The 17317-nt window shown below is 41.5% G+C and overlaps 2 protein-coding genes and 1 pseudogene across 3 annotated transcripts in view; 1 reads left to right on the plus strand and 2 right to left on the minus strand.

Moving 5' to 3' along the window:
* The window catches only part of IAPP (islet amyloid polypeptide), a gene marked incomplete at its 5' end in the record, with an annotated part of 432665 nt that overhangs the window by 201449 nt on the left and 213899 nt on the right, over positions 1–17317 (minus strand). The gene's annotated exons all lie outside the window — the stretch shown is intronic.
* On the minus strand, positions 534–8804 carry LOC311588731 (NADH dehydrogenase [ubiquinone] 1 beta subcomplex subunit 10-like; annotated as a pseudogene). Its single transcript has 2 exons — positions 8776–8804; positions 534–1009 (listed from the first exon to the last, which is right to left on the minus strand). The product of its transcript is annotated as an NADH dehydrogenase [ubiquinone] 1 beta subcomplex subunit 10-like (transcript).
* LOC311588541 (solute carrier organic anion transporter family member 1A5-like) overlaps positions 15682–17317 on the plus strand; it is a 38043-nt gene continuing 36407 nt past the window's right edge. Inside the window, exon 1 of the mRNA XM_084766286.1 lies at positions 15682–15797. Within this exon, the coding sequence (XP_084622412.1) occupies positions 15738–15797 (60 nt within the window). The 5' untranslated portion in view covers positions 15682–15737. The remainder of the gene's footprint in view (positions 15798–17317) is intronic.

The following is a 17317-nucleotide window of genomic DNA, read 5'->3' on the forward strand; positions in this document are numbered from 1 at the left end:
ACATCACATTCACCACTGGCTCTAGGTCACACGATTAAAATGATTTATTCACATTTATTAGGGCTAATGGTTCTTATTTTAATTGTGGTGAATACAGATATGACAGAGATGTCTTTAGCATAATGAGAACTAATTTCAAGTTTATATTTAGAAAACAACCAAAGAGAATTTGAAATGTTGAACCCTTTACTATGTTAGTAGCATTCAGTGCTTTACTAGGGCTAGATTAATAGCTTACCTGAACTACACTGATTAATATTAAAACTGAGCTTTTGAGGTCTTAATATAAAAATAATATAGCAGGAGGGAAAGAAATATAAAACTTAAAAAATTATATACCTTAAATCATTTTCTCAGACCTTCACAACTTACAAAAACTTTGATATCATCAGACCTTTGTAACTTTCTTTTGAGCTTTTTAGTGTGTGTGTGTGTGTGTGTGTGTGTGTGTGTGTGTGTGTGTGTGTGTGTGTGTGCGCACGCGCGCGCGCGCAACCTATCACTTTATTTCAAAAATTCTCATCACTGGAGTCTTAGGCAGCAGCAGTCTCTTTAGCAGCCATTCTCTCTTCCAGCATCCTCTGCTTTGCCAGGCACTTTCTGGCAAAATAATAGCTCCCAAGTCAAAGTAGCAGTCATGGTAGGCTTTAGCTACCTTGGTGAGCTGCTCCAATTCCTCTGCACAGTTCTGCATTGAGCTGAGCTCTCTCCCTCCCTATGCTGAGAAGCCTTAAGCCTCACCTGGATGATGTTGACTTCCTGGCCAACTTTATAGTCCCTTCTCCTTTGCAACTCAGCCTCAAAGATACACAGGACATCACCCTCTTTGCATTCTGCAATGTCTAGCACACGATGATAAAGTAGGTGACAGCAGTAGTTTCAGTTCCTGGTGTGCTATTGCTCCATAAACTCTCTCAGGAGGGTCATGGGCTGATCCATGATGAGCTCATAGGCCTTCGTGAAGTAGGTGATGGGATTGAGGAGTGAGGTATGTGGTGAGGGAGCTGGCCTGTGGAGATGGGGGTCTCAGAGTCCAGTAGGGCGTAAGCAGGCCTTCACTGTCGAACTTGCAAATCACTCCAAGTCTGGACCAGATCCTGAGCTCTTTATCCTTAGTCTTTTACAATACGTACACTAAATCATTTTCCTAGTTCCTCATACTCTTTTTTTTTTTTTGGATGATGAATTTTTTTCCTCCTTTATTAATTTATTCTTGTTACATCTCAATGGTTATCCCATCCCTTGTATCCTCCCATTCTTCCTTCCCTCCCATTTTCCCCTTATTCCCCTCCCCTATGACTGTTCCTGAGGGGGATTACCTCCCCCTCTATATGATCATAGGGTATCAAGTCTCTTCTTGGTACCCTGCTGTCCTTCCTCTGAGTGCCACCAGGTCTCCCCCTTCAGGGGACATGGTCAAAGGTGAGGCACCAGAGTATGTGAGAAAGTAGTATCCCACTCTCTACTCTACTGTGGAGAGTGTTCTGTCCATTGGCTAGATCTGGGTAGGGGCTTAAGGTTTACCACCTGTATTGTCCTTGGCTGGTGTCTTAGTTTGAGCGGGACCCCTGTGCCCAAATCTGCCTATCATAATGTTCTACTTGTAGGCTTCTAGGACCCTCTGGATCCTTCTACTTTGCCATTCTCCCATGATTCTCTCATCTAGAGTCCCACTAGAATGTCCTCCCCTCTGTCTCAGTTTCCTGCTAAGTGAAGGCTTTCGTGGGACCTGCCCCTTGGGCTAATATGCAGATATAAGTGAGTATATACCATTTGAGTCTTTCTGCTTCTGGGTTAACTCACTCATTATGATCATTTCTAGCTCAATCCATTTATCCACAAATTTCGTGAATTCCTTGTTTTTAATAGCTGAATAGTATTCCATAGTGTATATGTACCACAGTTTCTTTATCCATTCTTCTATTGAGGGACACTTAGGCTGTTTCCATGTTCTGGCTATTATGAATAAAACTGCTATGAACATGGTTGAGCAAATTTTCTTGCTGTGTGCGGGAGCATCTTCTGGGTATATTCCAAGGAGTGAAATAGCTGGGTCTTGAGGAAGCCCTATTCCCAGTTTTCTGAGATAGCACCAGATAGATTTCCAAAGTGGTTGTACTAGTTTGCATTCCCACCAGCAATGAAGGAGTGTTCCTCTCTCCCCACATCCTCGCCAGCATGTGATGTCGCTTGAATTTTTGATCTTAGCCATCCTGATGGGTGTAAGATGGAATCTCAGTGTTGTTTTGATGTGCATTTCCCTGATGATTAAGGAGGTTGAGCATTTCTTTAAGTGTTTCTCAGCCATTTGATATTCCTCTGTTGAGAATTCTCTTTTTAGTTCCATGCCCCATTTCTCAATTGGGTTATTTGGTTTGGTGGTATTTAATTTCTTGAGTTCTTTATATATTTTGGATATTAGACCTTTGTCAGATGTGGGGTTGGTGAAGATCTTTTCCCAGTCTGTAGACTGTCGCTTTGTTCTCTTTACAGTGTCACATGCCTTACAGAAGCTTCTCGGCCTCATGAGGTCCCATTTATTAATTGTTGACATTAATGCCTGGGCTGTTGGTGTTCTGTTCAGGAAGTTGTCTCCTGTGCCAATATGTTCCAGGCTCTTTCCAATTTTTTCTTCTAAGTGATTTAGTGTCTCTGGTTTTATGTTGAGGTCTTTAATCCACTTGGATTTGAGTTTTGTACAAGGTGACAAATATGGGTCCAGTTGCATTTTTTTACACATAGACATCCAGTTAGACCAGCACCATTTGTTGAAGATGCTATCTCTTTTCCATCGAATGGATTTGGCTTCTTTGTCAAAAATCAAATGACCATATGTGTGTGGATTCATATCTGGATCTTCGATTCGATTCCACTGATCAACCAGCCTGTTGCTGTGCCAGTACCATGCTGTTTTAATTACTATTGCTTTATAGTACAGTTTGAGATCAGGTATGGAGACTCCTCCAGAGCACCTTTTATTGTACAAGATTGTTTTAGCTATTCTGGGTTTTTTTTTTGTTTTTCCATAAGAAGTTCAGAATTGAACTTTCAATATCTTTAAAAAATTGTGTAGGTATTTTGATAGGGATTGCATTGAATCTGTAGATTGCTTTTGGTAGGATGGCCATTTTTATTATGTTAATTCTCCCGATCCATGAGCAAGGTAGATCCTTCCATCTTCTCATGTCATCTTCAATCTCTTTCTTTAGGGTTTTGAAATTTTTTTCAAACAGGTCCTTCACTTGCTTAGTAAGAGTAACTCCTAAGTACTTTATATTGCTTGTGGCTAATGTGAAGGGTGTAGTTTTCCTAATTTCTTCCTCTGCAAGCTTGTCATTTGTGTATAGGAAGGCTACAGACTTTTTTGAGTTAAATTTTGTATCCAGCCAATTTGCTGAAGGTGTTTATCAGCTGTAGGAGTTCTCTGGTGGAATTTTGAGGGTCACTTATATAGACTATCATATCATCTGCAAATAGGGATAATTTGACTTCCTCCTTTCCATTTGAATACCCTTGATCTCCTTAAGTTGTCTTATTGCTCTGGCTAGAACTTCGAGTACTATATTGAAGAGATATGGAGAGAGTGGGCAGCCTTGCTTTGTTCCTGATTTTAGAGGAATTTCCTTGAGTATCTCACCATTTACTTTGATTTTGGCTATTGGTTTCCTATATATAGCCTTTATTATGTTGAGGAAAGTGCCTTGTATTCCCGATCTCTCTAAAACTTTAAACATGAATGGGTGTTGGATTTTATCAAATGCTTTCTCTGCATCCAAAGAGATGATCATGTGGTTTTTTATTTTCAGTTTGTTTATGTGGTGGATTACATTGATGGATTTCCGTATATTAAACCATCCCTGCATGCCTGGAATGAAGCCTACTTGTTCATGATGAATGATATCTCTGATGTGGTCTTGTATTCGTTTTGCTAGTATTTTATTTAGTATTTGTGCATCGATGTTCATCAGAGAAATTGGTCTGAAATTCTCTTTCTTTGTTGAGTCTTTGTGAGGTTTAGGTATCAATGAGACTATGGCCTCATAGAATGAGTTTGGTAATGTTCCATCCCTTTCTATCTTTTGGAGTAGCTTGAAGAGTATCGGTATTAGCTCGCCCTTGAAGATCTGGTAGAATTCTGCACTGAAGCCATCTGGCCCTGGGCTTTTTTTGGGTGGGAGACTATCAATGATTACTTCAATTTCTGTAGGGGAAATGGGACCATTTAGCTTGTTTATCTGTTCTTCACTCAACTTTTGCAAGTGAAATTGATCAAGAAAATCATCCATTTCCCTTAGATTTTCAAATTTTGTGGCATATATGCCTTCAAAGTAGGATCTTATGATTCTTTGTATTTCTTCAGTGTCTGTTGTTATGTCTCCCTTTTCATTTCTGATTTTGTTGATTTCAATACTGTCTCTCTGCCTTTCAGTTAGTTTGGCTAATGGTCTGTCTATCTTGTTGACTTTCTCAAAGAACCAGCTCTTGGTTTTGTTGATTCTTTGGACTGTTTTCTTAGTTTCTAATTTGTTAATTTTACCCCTGAGTTTGATTATTTCCAGACGTCTACTCCTTTTGGGTGTTTCTGCTTCTTTTTTTCTCTAGGGCTTCCAGTTGTGTCGTTAAGGTATTTCTGTGCGATGATTCCAATTTCTTTTTAAAGGCACTTAGTGCTATGAATTTTTCTCTTAGCACTGCTTTCAATGTATCCCACAAATTTGGGTATGTTGTTCCTTCATTTTCTTTGAATTTCAGAAACTCCTTGATTTCTTTCTTTATTTCTTCCCTGACCCAGGTGTCATTTAGCAGAGAGTTGTTTAGTTTCCACATACGTGTAGGCTTTTTGTTATTTCTGTTATTGTTGAATTGCAGCCTAAGCCCATGATGATCTGATAGGATACAAGGTATTATTTCAATCCTCTTGTATCTGTTGAGGGTTTCTTTGTGAACTACAATGTGATCAATTTTGGAGAAGGTTCCATGGGGTGCAGAGAAGAAGGTATATTCTTTCTTGTTTGGGTGAAAGGTTCTATAGATATCTGTTAGATCCATTTGACCCATGGCATTGGTTAATGATGTTATTTCTCGGCTTAGTTTCTGTTTCGATGTCTTGTCCTTTGGTGGCAGTGGAGTGTTGAAGTCTCCCACTATTATTGTGTGGGGATCGATGTGTGGTTTAAGCCTTCTTAGCAGATCTTTTACAAATGTGGGTGCCCTGGTATTGGGAGCATAGATGTTCAGAATTGTGATGTCATCTTGGTTGACTTTACCTTTGATGAGTAAGAAGTGTCCATCCTCATCCCTTTTGATTAATCTTGGTTGAAAATCTATTTTGTTCGATATTAAAATGGCTACACCTGCTTGCTTCTTGTGTCCATTTGCTTGGAATATTTTTTCCAACCTTTTATCCTGAGGTAATGCCTATCATTATGGGTGAGATGTGTTTCTTGAATGCAGCAGAATGTTGGATCCTTTTTATGCATCCATTCAGTTAGTCTGTGTCTTTTTATTGGAGAATTGAGACCATTGATGTTGAGAGATATTAACGGCCAGTTACTATTAAGAGTCTTAATTTTGATGTTGGTTCCAGTTGAGCGTTTGTGTAGTTGTGTTTTTGCCATGGTATAGTTATCTATTTCCTGAGTAGTTTTGATTGTAGCTTGACCCTTTGGGATGGAGTTTTCCATCTAGTACCTTATGTAAAGCTGGATTTGTGGATAGGTACTGTTTGAATTGGTTTCGTCATGGAATATTTTGTTTTCTCCATCAATGGTTATTGATAGTTTTGCTGGGTAAAGTAGTCTGGCCTGGCATCTGTGGTCTCTTAGGGTTTGCAGGATCTCTGTCCAGGCCCTTCTGGCTTTGATGGTCTCTGCTGAGAAGTCGGGTGTAATTCTGATAGGTTTGCCATTAAATGTTATTTGGCCCTTTTCCCTTGTAGCTTTTAATATTTTTTCTTTGTTCTGTATCTTTTGTGTTTTGATTATTATGTGACGGGCAGTTTTTCTTTTCTGGTCAATTCTATTTGGTGTTCTGTATGCCTCTTGTATGTTTATAGGCATCTCTTTCTTTAGGTTGGGGAAATTTTCTTCTATGATTTTGCTGAGAAGAGTTTCTGGGCCTTGGAGTCTGAGATCTTCTCTTTCTTCAATGCCTATTATCCTCAGATTTCTTCTTTTCATGGTGTCCTTAATTTCTTGGATGTTTTGTGTCAGGAGTTTTCCAGATTTGGCATTTTCTTTATTGGATGCTTCAAGATCTGATATTGTATCTTCTAGACTTGAGATTCGTTCTTCCATCTCTTGGATTCTGTTAGAAAAGCTCAGAACTGTGTCATTCGCCTTCTTCTCTGAGGCCTCGCGTTCTCGTTTTTCTTCTGTCTGTGTATTTATCATTGAATCCATTTTCATTTTCATATCTTGAACAGATTTTTTAATTTCTATCATCTGGTTGTTTATATTTTCCTGAAAATTTTCCAGTTCCACTCTATGTGCTTCTTTTATGTCTCGCACCTGCTTCGCTGCTTCTTCCTGCATCTGATTTCGAATTTTATTTGTTTCCTCCATTAACATCCTCATTACCAAGGATTTGAGGTCATTTTCTTGTGTTTCCATTGTATGTGAGTTCTCCGGGTTGTTTTCTTTGGGATACCTGGGAACTGGAGATGCCATGTTGTTTTGGAGATTTTTGCGAATGCTTTTACGCTGTCCCTTAGACATCTTGCCGTCTGTTTTTGTTGGGTAACACCCAGAGTTGAGTGGAGGGAGTCTGATGATAGATTCACTTGTTTTCTCATGATTTCCGTAGGCTGGAAGCACTGAAACTTCACTGGTGTGGATGGCAGGAGGTTAGCCCTGTAGTTTTGGGCTCTCACCGCCAGTAATCCTCAGTTCCCCTTTGCTGCGGGTCCTGCAATCGTTCTGGGTCTCTGAATGATCGTTGGGTCAGGCCAAGGTATCCACAACCTTTTGGGTCCCCTGCCAAGTCCAGCCAGGGATACTGGGCCCGAGTCACGCATCGAGCTCAGCTAGTTTCTCAGGGCCTGAACTGTCTGCCACAGCAGGAGAACTGCAACTGCACTGAGCAAGCACCTAGGGTATAACTGAGCGCTCCGCCCAGCCCGTGTCACAGCAGGTAAACTGTGGCAGCGCTGAGCAAGCACCTAGGGTAGAAGTGAGCGCTTCACCAGGCTTGCGTCACAGCAGGGAAACTGAGACCGCGCTGAGCAAGCACCCAGGGTAGAAGCGAGCGCTCTGCCCAACTTGCGTCGCAGCAGGGAAACCAAGGCTGTGCTGGGCAAGCACCCAGAGTATAACTGAGCGCTCCGCCCCGCTCGCGTCACAGCAGGAAAACTCCGTCTGCACTGGGCAAGCACCCGGAGTATAACTGAGCGCTCAGCCCCGCTTGCCTCACAGCAGGAAAACTGCGTCTGCGCTGAGCAAGCACCCAGGGTATAACTGAGCGCTCCGCCCTGCTTGCGACACAGCAGGAAAACTGCGTCTGAGCTGAGCCGGAGCCCAGGGTAGAAGCGGGCACTCCACCTAGCCTGCGTCACAGCAGGGGAGCTGCGCCTCGGGCAGAATTGCCCACCGAGCCGAGCTAGCCTCTCCACAGCACAGCTCACTGAGCAAACCCAGGACTCCGGGGCCGAACCGTCCGCTGAGTCCAGCCTGGGTCTCCAGGCCACGCGACCCAAATCCTGTCCAGAGTCTCCTCTCCCACAGCAACTTCCGCCGTCCACCACACTAATCGCCTCCACTGTAAGGCTCTGAGCTGCAAACCTCAGCCACCGCCGCTGGCGCCGCTGGAGCTGCTGGCGCTGCCGGAGCCGCTGATGGCACTGCTGTCCTCACCGCCGCCGCTCTGATCCAAGAAAGTCCTCGCTCTTTCCGTGTGCAGGGGCAGGCAGGTCCTCCGCACCCTGGTCCCTCCGAACCGTGGAGCACTTCTGCTGCCATGGTGGTGTGGGGACCTTGGTGTTCCTGGCTCATAAATCTGTGCAATTCCCTGAATTGTTCGCTGGAGCTTTCAAACACGGTCCACACTGCTCGCCGCCATCTTGGATTCCCTCCCTCATACTCTTTATTAACTCTAATTTTTAAATCTGATTATTTACTATGACACATAGTTGTTTTGTTGATAGAAAAGCAAGTTTTAAAATAAAGAAATAGTAAATTTACATTGAAACCTATTTTGTGAGTTTATATCGTTTAGTGAGAAACTTGTCAACATGGTAAACTCTCTTCTTCTTCTTCTTCTTCTTCTTCTTCTTCTTCTTCTTCTTCTTCTTCTTCTTCTTCTTCACATGTAAGCCAGGCAAGGTTTTGTTTTTACTTATGAAATGGACTGACCATGCAGATGCAGCTATCAGAGGAGGCGCTGGGTGCTTGCTATATATAAACTGATAAAAGCCATACTTAGCCAACAACATGAGAAGAATAAATTTGATCAGGTAATATAAACCCAGTGGACTCTGTATCAATTAAAATGGCAGACACTTACCTGAATGGTTTCATCAGCTCTTCTGTGGTGGGCTAGTGGTCAGAGGTCATCATCAGTCTTTGACAATCACACAGGACAGCATTGTCTTCTGCTGTCACACAGCATTAGCCAGAATCTTTCTGTGCATGAAGAACTTGAGAGATTGACATACCTTAGCTAGGTAATGGGCGTTTGGGGGGTAAAACAATTCTCCAGTGTCTTCCCTGTCCACAGTTTGGGAAAGGTCTTGGTGGTAGGTGAGGCATGGGGCAGTTCTTTGCCAGTGATTAGTCTTACCACAATTCAGGTGGAGTCATATGTTCCATGTCAGATTTCTTGAAGGGGAGCTATGGTGGTCTCTAGAATCTTGCAGTTTTGTCTGTCATGGGACGCATTAATTATCAATCACCGTTTGCTTAGGAATCTGAGGTCCAACACTTAATATGTTAAGTATACCTAATTTTAAATAAACTTTATTTTTTTAAATAACTTGATTTAGGCTTAACCTTAAAAACATGTAAAGGCGAAGTAAAGCTTAACCCTGAAAATGAATCCCATTTGCAGGTAGAATGATTTTAAGGACAGTTCTGAGCACATTGAAGATGAATGGCTTTCCTGTGGAGGAGGAGCATGGATGGAAACTGACCTTTCTTTTTCTAGACAAAGTGGGGCAATCAACTCTACAATGGCATTTGGACAGTCCCACCGGTGGTTAGCATTTCCATAATCCAGGTGGATATACAGTGCCTATCATCTTCTTGGGGTCATTGGAGGGGGGTACTGCTGGTATCTATGGTCTTGACATAGTGTTTAAGCTTCTTTTAAATTTATTTATTTATTCTATTTATATACCAACCATAGTCCCTTCCCTCCTCTCCTTCCAGTTCCACACTCCCAGCCTCTTCCCCCAATAACCCTCCCCTTCTCCTCAGAAAAAACTACATCCCCAAAACCAACCTACCCCAGCACATCAAGTGGCATCAGGACTAAGCTCATTCTCATATACTGAAGCCAGACAAGGCAGCTCTGCTAGGGGGAAGCAATTGAAAATCAGATAAAAGAGACAGCACCTGCTCAACTTACTAGGGGACCTACAGAAAGATCTAGCTGTCTATTGGTTACATAAGTGTAGGGCACCTAAGTCCAGCCCATACATGCTCTTTGGTTGCTGCTTCCAACTCTGTAAGCATCCATGAGCCTAGGTTAGTTGACTCTGCTGATCTTCTTGTGGAGTTCTTGTCCCCTTTGGATCCTTTGATCCTTCCCCCAGCTCTCCAACAGTCTTCCCCAAGCTACGCCTGACCTTTGGCTGTGAGTCTCAGCATCTGATTTGATCTGCTGCTGGGTGGAGTCTCTCAGAGGATGGTTGTGCTAGGCTCCTGTCTGTAAACATAGGAGAGTATCATTAATGGTGTCAGGGGTTAGCGCTCTCCCACGGTGTCAGTGTCAGGTTGAGCCATAGACACTCCCTCAGTTTCTGCTCTATCTTTATCTCTGCACATCTTGTAGGCAGAGTAACTTTTGAGTTGAAGATTTTGTAAGTGGGTTGGTGCCCCGCCCCAGCCAGTATAACTTCTGTCTGGCTAGAAGGTTGCCTCCTCAGCCTCCATGTCTCTCTCTGCTAGGAAGTTCAGATTAGAGTCCTATTCATATCCTCCCTTGAGCCTACTCTGTCACATGTCTCCATTTTGTCTCAGAGATACACTCACTCAGTTTCCTTTTTCTCTCCAAGCCTTCTGGGCTCTCTTCCCACTCTCCCCACACCTCACCTTCTACCCTGATATCCCTCCCCGACACCCTCTCCTACCATGTTTTCTCTCTTCATCCTCTTCTGTTGTCTTCGACATCATGGAAGATTATATATAATAAATAATGGACATCTACCTGACATATGCCTTAAAGTATTTTAAGCATTATTCTGGGAAACTCTTTTGTCACATCAGGGAATTGAGTTCTCCTAAAGCTTTGTATAATGAATACTATTACAAATTTAAGGATACAGAATTTAATTCACAGTGGGATTGAACAACTATCTAAGGTTTCAAAGGTCATAAGCGGCAAAGCCAATCTATACTTCTGTAGAATATTAGCATCTGCAGCAATCTGACCCTTGTAAGATGTATGTGTCTGTGTATAAGTCCAAAGCCAGAATCTTCTGAGTGGGATCACAGTCCAACTTATTTTATGTCTCCTCTGGTAATTTCTATGCTGTTTTCTATAAGCATCACTAGAGAATTTCTCCAATTAAAAATAGTGATGGAGCTAGAGGTCTGTTATTTAAGAGTCTTGCTGCCTGACGAAGGCCTAGAAATGGGGCCCCAGCACTGGCTAGAGGACTGCACATGACACTGGCACCCACATCAGATTGCCCTCAAACACCTGGAACTCCAGGGGGGATGCCAAGTCACGCTTCTAGCTTCCATGAGAACCTGCACACAAACGCATAGACACACAAAGAAAATAAATCATTATAAAAACTGACAGAGTACGCAGAAGCCTATGGTCTCAGCTTTAGCACTACAGAAGGAGAGGCAAGAAAGTGGTTTTTAAGTTCAAAGTATGCCTTGTCTTCATGGTGGACTCTGTTAATCAAGGTACAGAAGGTGAGCCTGTCTTAACAAATCACAAAAATATTAAATACTGTTGGAACATTAATCAGTGTTCCTGGAAGTAGCTCTTTAATCTTAATAGAATACTATATACTTTTCAGCCAGACTAACTCAGATTTATCCTGAGTCCGTTTGTTAATTATTATTGAAATATTTTCATTTCACTCAGTGCATCTGGCAAGTCTCCTTGTTTCCTCCCTCTTTTGCTTTACCTAAACAACATTAATGAATCAGCCCAAAACCATCTTAAGTTTCTGCTCAGAGCTATTGAATTGCCAACAGGTGCTTCAAGTCACTGCCAGGATGCCCCACTGGCTGCATATATTTGGTGTCAGAGCAGTGTGGCTCAGACTTCTAGGTGGGGAAAGGTACTTGCATAAATTTCACAAAGGGGACAGCACGAGGCTCTGAATAAATGCTGGGGATAATCAAGGACTGGGGCCGTCAGATTTGTGTATGTACAAGCATGCCATTTGTCAGCATTATGCTTCCAATCACTGTCCACTTGATGCCATGTGTCCTTCTATTTACACTTCCAATGTGCAATTTGAAAAGAGGAGATTCATAAAGTGCACCAATGTTAAAGGTGGAACTTCCTGAACTTAAAAAAGAATTATTTCATAAATTTCTTTCTCATGATCCTCAAATTTCATTTTTGATTGAAAAAATTTATCTAGTACCACATTTAACCTAACAGTGTATTATGTAAATAAAATCAAAGCTAAAAAAATTGTCTAGTACTGTATTTAACCAAATAATGTATTATGTAAATAAGATTGGAGCTCTGTCTTTCCAATTTAGCAGCAGTTCCTCACTAATAGAGGCATGTCCCATGAAAGCCTTCACTTACCAGGAAACTGGGATAGAGTAGAGGACATCCTATTAGGACTCTAGATGAGAGAAGCATGGGAGAATAGCAAAGTAGAAGGATCCAGAGAGTCCTAGAAACCTACAAGTAGAACATTATGATAGGCAGATTTGGCCCAGGTGTCCCACTCAAACTAAGGCAGCAGCCAAGGACAATACAGGCCGTAAAACTTTAAACCCCTACCCAGATCTAGCCAATGGTCAGAACATTCTCCACAGTTGAGTGGAGAGTGGGATATGACTTTCTCACGTACTCTGGTGCCTCACCTTTGACCATGTCCCCTGGAGGGGGAGACCTGGTGGCACTCAGAGGAAGGACAGCAGGTTACCAAGAAGAGACTTGATACCCTATGAGCATATATAGGGGGAGGTAATCCCCCTCAAGAACAGTCATAGGGGAGGGGAATAAGGGGGAAATGGGAGGGAGGGAAGAATGGGAGGATACAAGGGATGGGATAACCATTGAGATGTAACAAGAATAAATTAATAAAAAAAAGACTTTTTTTTTTTTTACATATTTCTTGTGTGTTAGTCACTGCACTAAAAAGCACACTTACACATGGTATCTAAAATATCACTTTGAGTAGTAAATAGACTGTTTTTTTTTTTGTTTTTTGTTTTTTTTTTTAAAGAATGTGGTGAGTTCTCTCTGTTCAGTGGATTTTCTGGCTGGAAGCCTCCAAACAGTTGGTCTCTTCTTTGTGGAGAGACTGTGTGCTCTGAGAAGACCTGGTAACTGCTGTCTTTTAGCAGTGATGCAGAAGGAAGGGCTTCATGCATTAGATTCTTCTGCTATCTGTCATGACCTCTATTTTTGTCCTGGTACTTTCAGAAAGATAGATAATGTTTTCGTTTCTATATGTCTCAATCACACAGACAGTTTGGAATTAGATCTTCAAACTTGTGCTTATTTTAGAGCATGAGGGCTTAAATCATTATACTCCACCCAAACGACACAGGAAGATGGTTCTCAATAGTCTTCCCTTTGAAGGTGACTGCCCGATGGCAGTAGTTACCCACCCACTACCACTTAATCATCCATCTCTCCCAGTAGCTTCTGGGATCTCCGGAAACCAAACACAACCTATTCATCTTCTTATCCCTAACACCTACTATTGTGCTTGGAACTTAGTAAAGCCTTAATAAATGTTTGTAAAATGGATGAATAATGACATCTGCTATTGACAGATCCCTAGACAATCCCTATCATTTTCATCTATAGCCTATGAATGTTCTTCCCTATTTACACCATGAGTAAGCTGCACCTCAGCCTATATGGCCACATTCTGTCCCATAGTACATTTATTTATTTACAAGAAATTTTATTTTCCCAAGAGAAGCTTAGCTTCTTAGGCATCTGAGACCTTGCATCTTTCTCTGCTGACTGAGGTATCTTAAACAATGCCACTTTCCCATAGAGCATCAGGCTTATCTTCTCCTTTGTTGAATTTTGGGCTTAATACAGTGACTGGCACATAGTCAGTATTAAATAAAGTACTAGCGAGAACTAGTGTCATACATAGTCACTCTGGGTGACTGGGATTGGGAACTCTGGTATATGTGCTAAATGTTTTATAAACGTAAAACAATTCTGGGTTACTTGTTAAGTAACTTGTTAAGTTTTAACTTTATTCTTAGTTTTCTTGATTGAAATGATTGTATGTCTCCCCAGGCTTCTGTGAATGAGCAGTGCCCCAGAACATCTTTCTCTTCTGGAAATTCCAAAGGGTTTTTGGAATTTAAATAACATAAGAAGGAAGCCTGGCCAGACAGCTTGTGCTTCAGTGAGGCAGAGGGTTAGTACAAACACAGCAGATGTCTTCTCAGTCTTAAAGACAGCAGCCTTCAAGTGAGTTCAAAGGCTTCACCTGGGTCTCATTTGCTTTTACTGAAGGAAGGAGCAGCCTTATTCTAACCATGTTGTCATTAGCTTAAGGTCACAGCCTGACAAGCTCTGAGCCTATCTTTAATACTACCAAAGAACAAACGTAGTTGTTTGTGTTGGCTTTTTCAATAGAATTCACACGAACCCAATCTTTTCTGCTGTTATTTACAAGGTCATTCAGAGTAATATAACCTTTCTAGATAATTTTATAATATTTGAGGTACCTATTAAATTGTTTCAACTCAAGAGAGATTGTGTGTATGTGTGTGAGTGTGTGTATGTCTTTCTGTTTAGTTGATGTGCATATACATGTTTGTGGGGGGGCTTGAGTGTATATTGTAAGTATATATCCTGGTGCAGGTGCACATACACAGGTGTACATATTATAGGCCGGAAGTCAAGCTGAGTGTTTTCCTCTAGAAAGTTTAACATTATGCTTTTAGATGGCGCCTTGTCTTAGCTTGGAATTTATTGCTGTGAATCATTTATTGCTGAGACACTATGACCACGATGCCCACTTCAAAAAAGAAAAATATTTAATTGGAGATGGCTTAAAGTTTTAAAGTTTAGTCCATTATCATCATGGCAGGAAGAATAAGGGATTTCAGGCAAACATGGTGCTTAAAAAGAAGCTGGGAGTCCTACATCTTGATCCAAAGTCAGCAAAAGCAGACTGGGTTCCATACTGGGCTTGTGTTGAGCACAGGAGACCCCAAAGTGTCACTACCAGTCCCCAGTGAAACACTTTCTAAAACAAGGCCACACATACTCCAACCAGGTCACACATCCAAATAGTGCCACTACTCTGGATGGGTGCCTTCAAATCATAAGTCTATAGGGGGCCGAACCTATTCAAACCACCATAGATCTTTTCACTGAACCTGTTGCTAGTGCCAGTAGTGCCAGGTTGGAACACTGCTATGATCATGCTGTCCGGGACTCTTCCACTGTTGGGGTTACAGGTCGGTGCTCTGTATTGAGCTCTTAAGAATTCAAACTCCTCAAGATTAGAATTCAAACAACTTGCCAACGGAACCACCTCCCTAGATGTTCTGGGCAGTTTTGTATCAAGTTGAGACAGGCTAGAATCATTGGTGGGCCAATGGTCCAGCTTGTATACATTTTCTTGATTGATGGCTGATGGGAGACAGCACAGCTCACTGTAAGAGATGCCACTACTGGGCAGGAAGTCCTGGGTTCTATAAGAATTTAGGCTGAGCCAGACTGGAAGAGCAAAACAGTAAGCAGCATTCCTCCATGGTGTTTGCATTGCTTCCTGCTTCCATGTCCCTGCCTCAATTCCTGTGCTGACTTCCCATGGTGATGAACTGTGATACAGAGTTGTAAGCTAAAATAAACCTTTTCCCCTGTTGCTTTTAGTCCTGCCATTTTATAAATGCAATAGAAACTCTAAGACAGCCTAGTCCTAAGACATATTCCCCCTCCGTCCTCAGATTACTCTGTACAGTTCAGTAAATAATTTAACAGCTGTTGAGTTTAATAATGTAACAACTATTCCTCTACAGAGTTGTCTCCTTAGCCTTGATATGAGGGTTTGTACCTAGTTTCATTGTATCTCACAATACCATGTTTTGTTGATATCCCTTGTAGGCCAACAATTTTTTAAAATGGAGATGAAGATGAGTGGGTCTTAGGGAGAAGAAAGATTGAAAGGAGGGACTTGAAGGAGTTTAGGGAAAGGAAACTGTAGTCGGGATGTAATGCATGAGAGAAAACTAAAAAAAAAAAAAACAAACAAACTACAATTCAGTATCAGAAATATAAAACATGGAATGACTTCTTACAGTTTAGTAAATAATTTAACAACTGTCTCTTTTGTTAGAGACAGCAGTAGGACACGTAAAGGATAGACATCTGGAAACAAACAGAAGGACAACATGGAAGAACCTGAGAAAAAGGTTGGGATCCATGGGGTCAGACGCTTTGCCAAGATCAAGGTATGGACTGTTCCTATGAATGCATGTAAATATGATGAGTCTTTTTAAACAAGCATTGAGAGTCCATGTACCATTACTCAGCTTACATGATGTTGTGTGACACAAATGCCATTTTACCCAATGTGTTGTTAATGTTTTGCCTTAAACAAATTGGTTTTTTATTAGGGTTATCTAACCAGAATTATTTATCTAGGAAACTTAATCAGAATGATTTAGAGGATCTTAAAGGAGAATGGGTTTTAAAATGTTCTTGGTGTTCATTATGCTATGGTAGAGTTTAGTCTGAGGTCAGAGAGTAACCCAGTGCTCAGCCTTCAGGGGTTCCTGACCTCTAGGAAACAGTTCCCCTGACAGAAACACTCTGTTGATTAATATGAAATGATGACCTCATGGTCTGGTCAGACAAATATTTTCTTCAAGCTTTGGCAACAGAACAATCATTGTTTGTAAGAAAATCATCTATTCTTTTAGCTGTTTTCAGTATTTAAGAGACAACTACTGTTCTCATAGCTCCAAAGACATCTCTGCATCACAAAATGTGAACTGATATTAACTCAGGAAAATTGAATCCTGGTCTGGTTTCTGCAGAGTCTGTCAAACATTCCTTTCTGAGATGCTGCCTCCTAAGTCATTTCATTGAGTGTTACTTTTACTTTTATTCGCATATGGTGGAATCTATATATTAATGTAAAAGATGCTCAAACTTAGCCCCTGGAAAGTGCTTTTACCTGCAATGATGTACAAATTATTGGACCCAAAACTTTATGTTTTCCTTCAGTTCTCACATGCTTCTGGGGATCCCAGGTGCCCTGGATTCCAACCTTCTCCAGATGCTTGCCAGATGTGCCATTCTGCACAGTTTATACAACCTGTTTATACTTCACTGTTTTTCATCTAACAAGGGTAATGATAGTCTTATGTTTCAAGATTAAAACCTATTTCTGAGACTTCTCTCTCTGTGGATCTGTCTCTCTGGGCCTATGTCTGTATGTCTGTGTGATCACCTTTTAGGATCATCCTCTACTTCTGATTTGTGAGAGTAGACATGGGTGCTCTCGCACACCTGCATCCCACATCTATAACACCTCCTCCGCCTTTAAGGTGTTTTGCCTTTGTGTATGCTGGTGTACCAGGTATTCATAGCCTTGGAGGCCAGAGCAAGGTGTTGGATCCCCCACAGTTGGAGTTACGGGTGTTTTCAGCCACCACATCTGTGCTGGAAACTGAACCCAGGTCCTCAGCAAGAGCAACCCATGCTCTTAATCACAGAGCTCCATCTCCAGCTTCAAACTGTACGGTAATGATGAGGATTGTGATTATTAGTTTCTATGATTGTGAAAATTTGTTGAGAAAACTCACCAGGTCTCTATAATCACTACTAACAGTTCATTTCTTCTAAATGTCTTAATGAGCATTCCTACTACTGAAAAGAGACACCATGACCACAGCCACTATTCTAAAGAGAAACATTTAATTAGTTCTGGCTTACAGTTCAGATATTCAGTTCATTACCATCATGG

Source organism: Acomys minous (genome assembly GCF_964271855.1).
Source record: "Acomys minous genome assembly, chromosome: 17".
NCBI lineage: Eukaryota > Metazoa > Chordata > Mammalia > Rodentia > Muridae > Acomys > Acomys minous.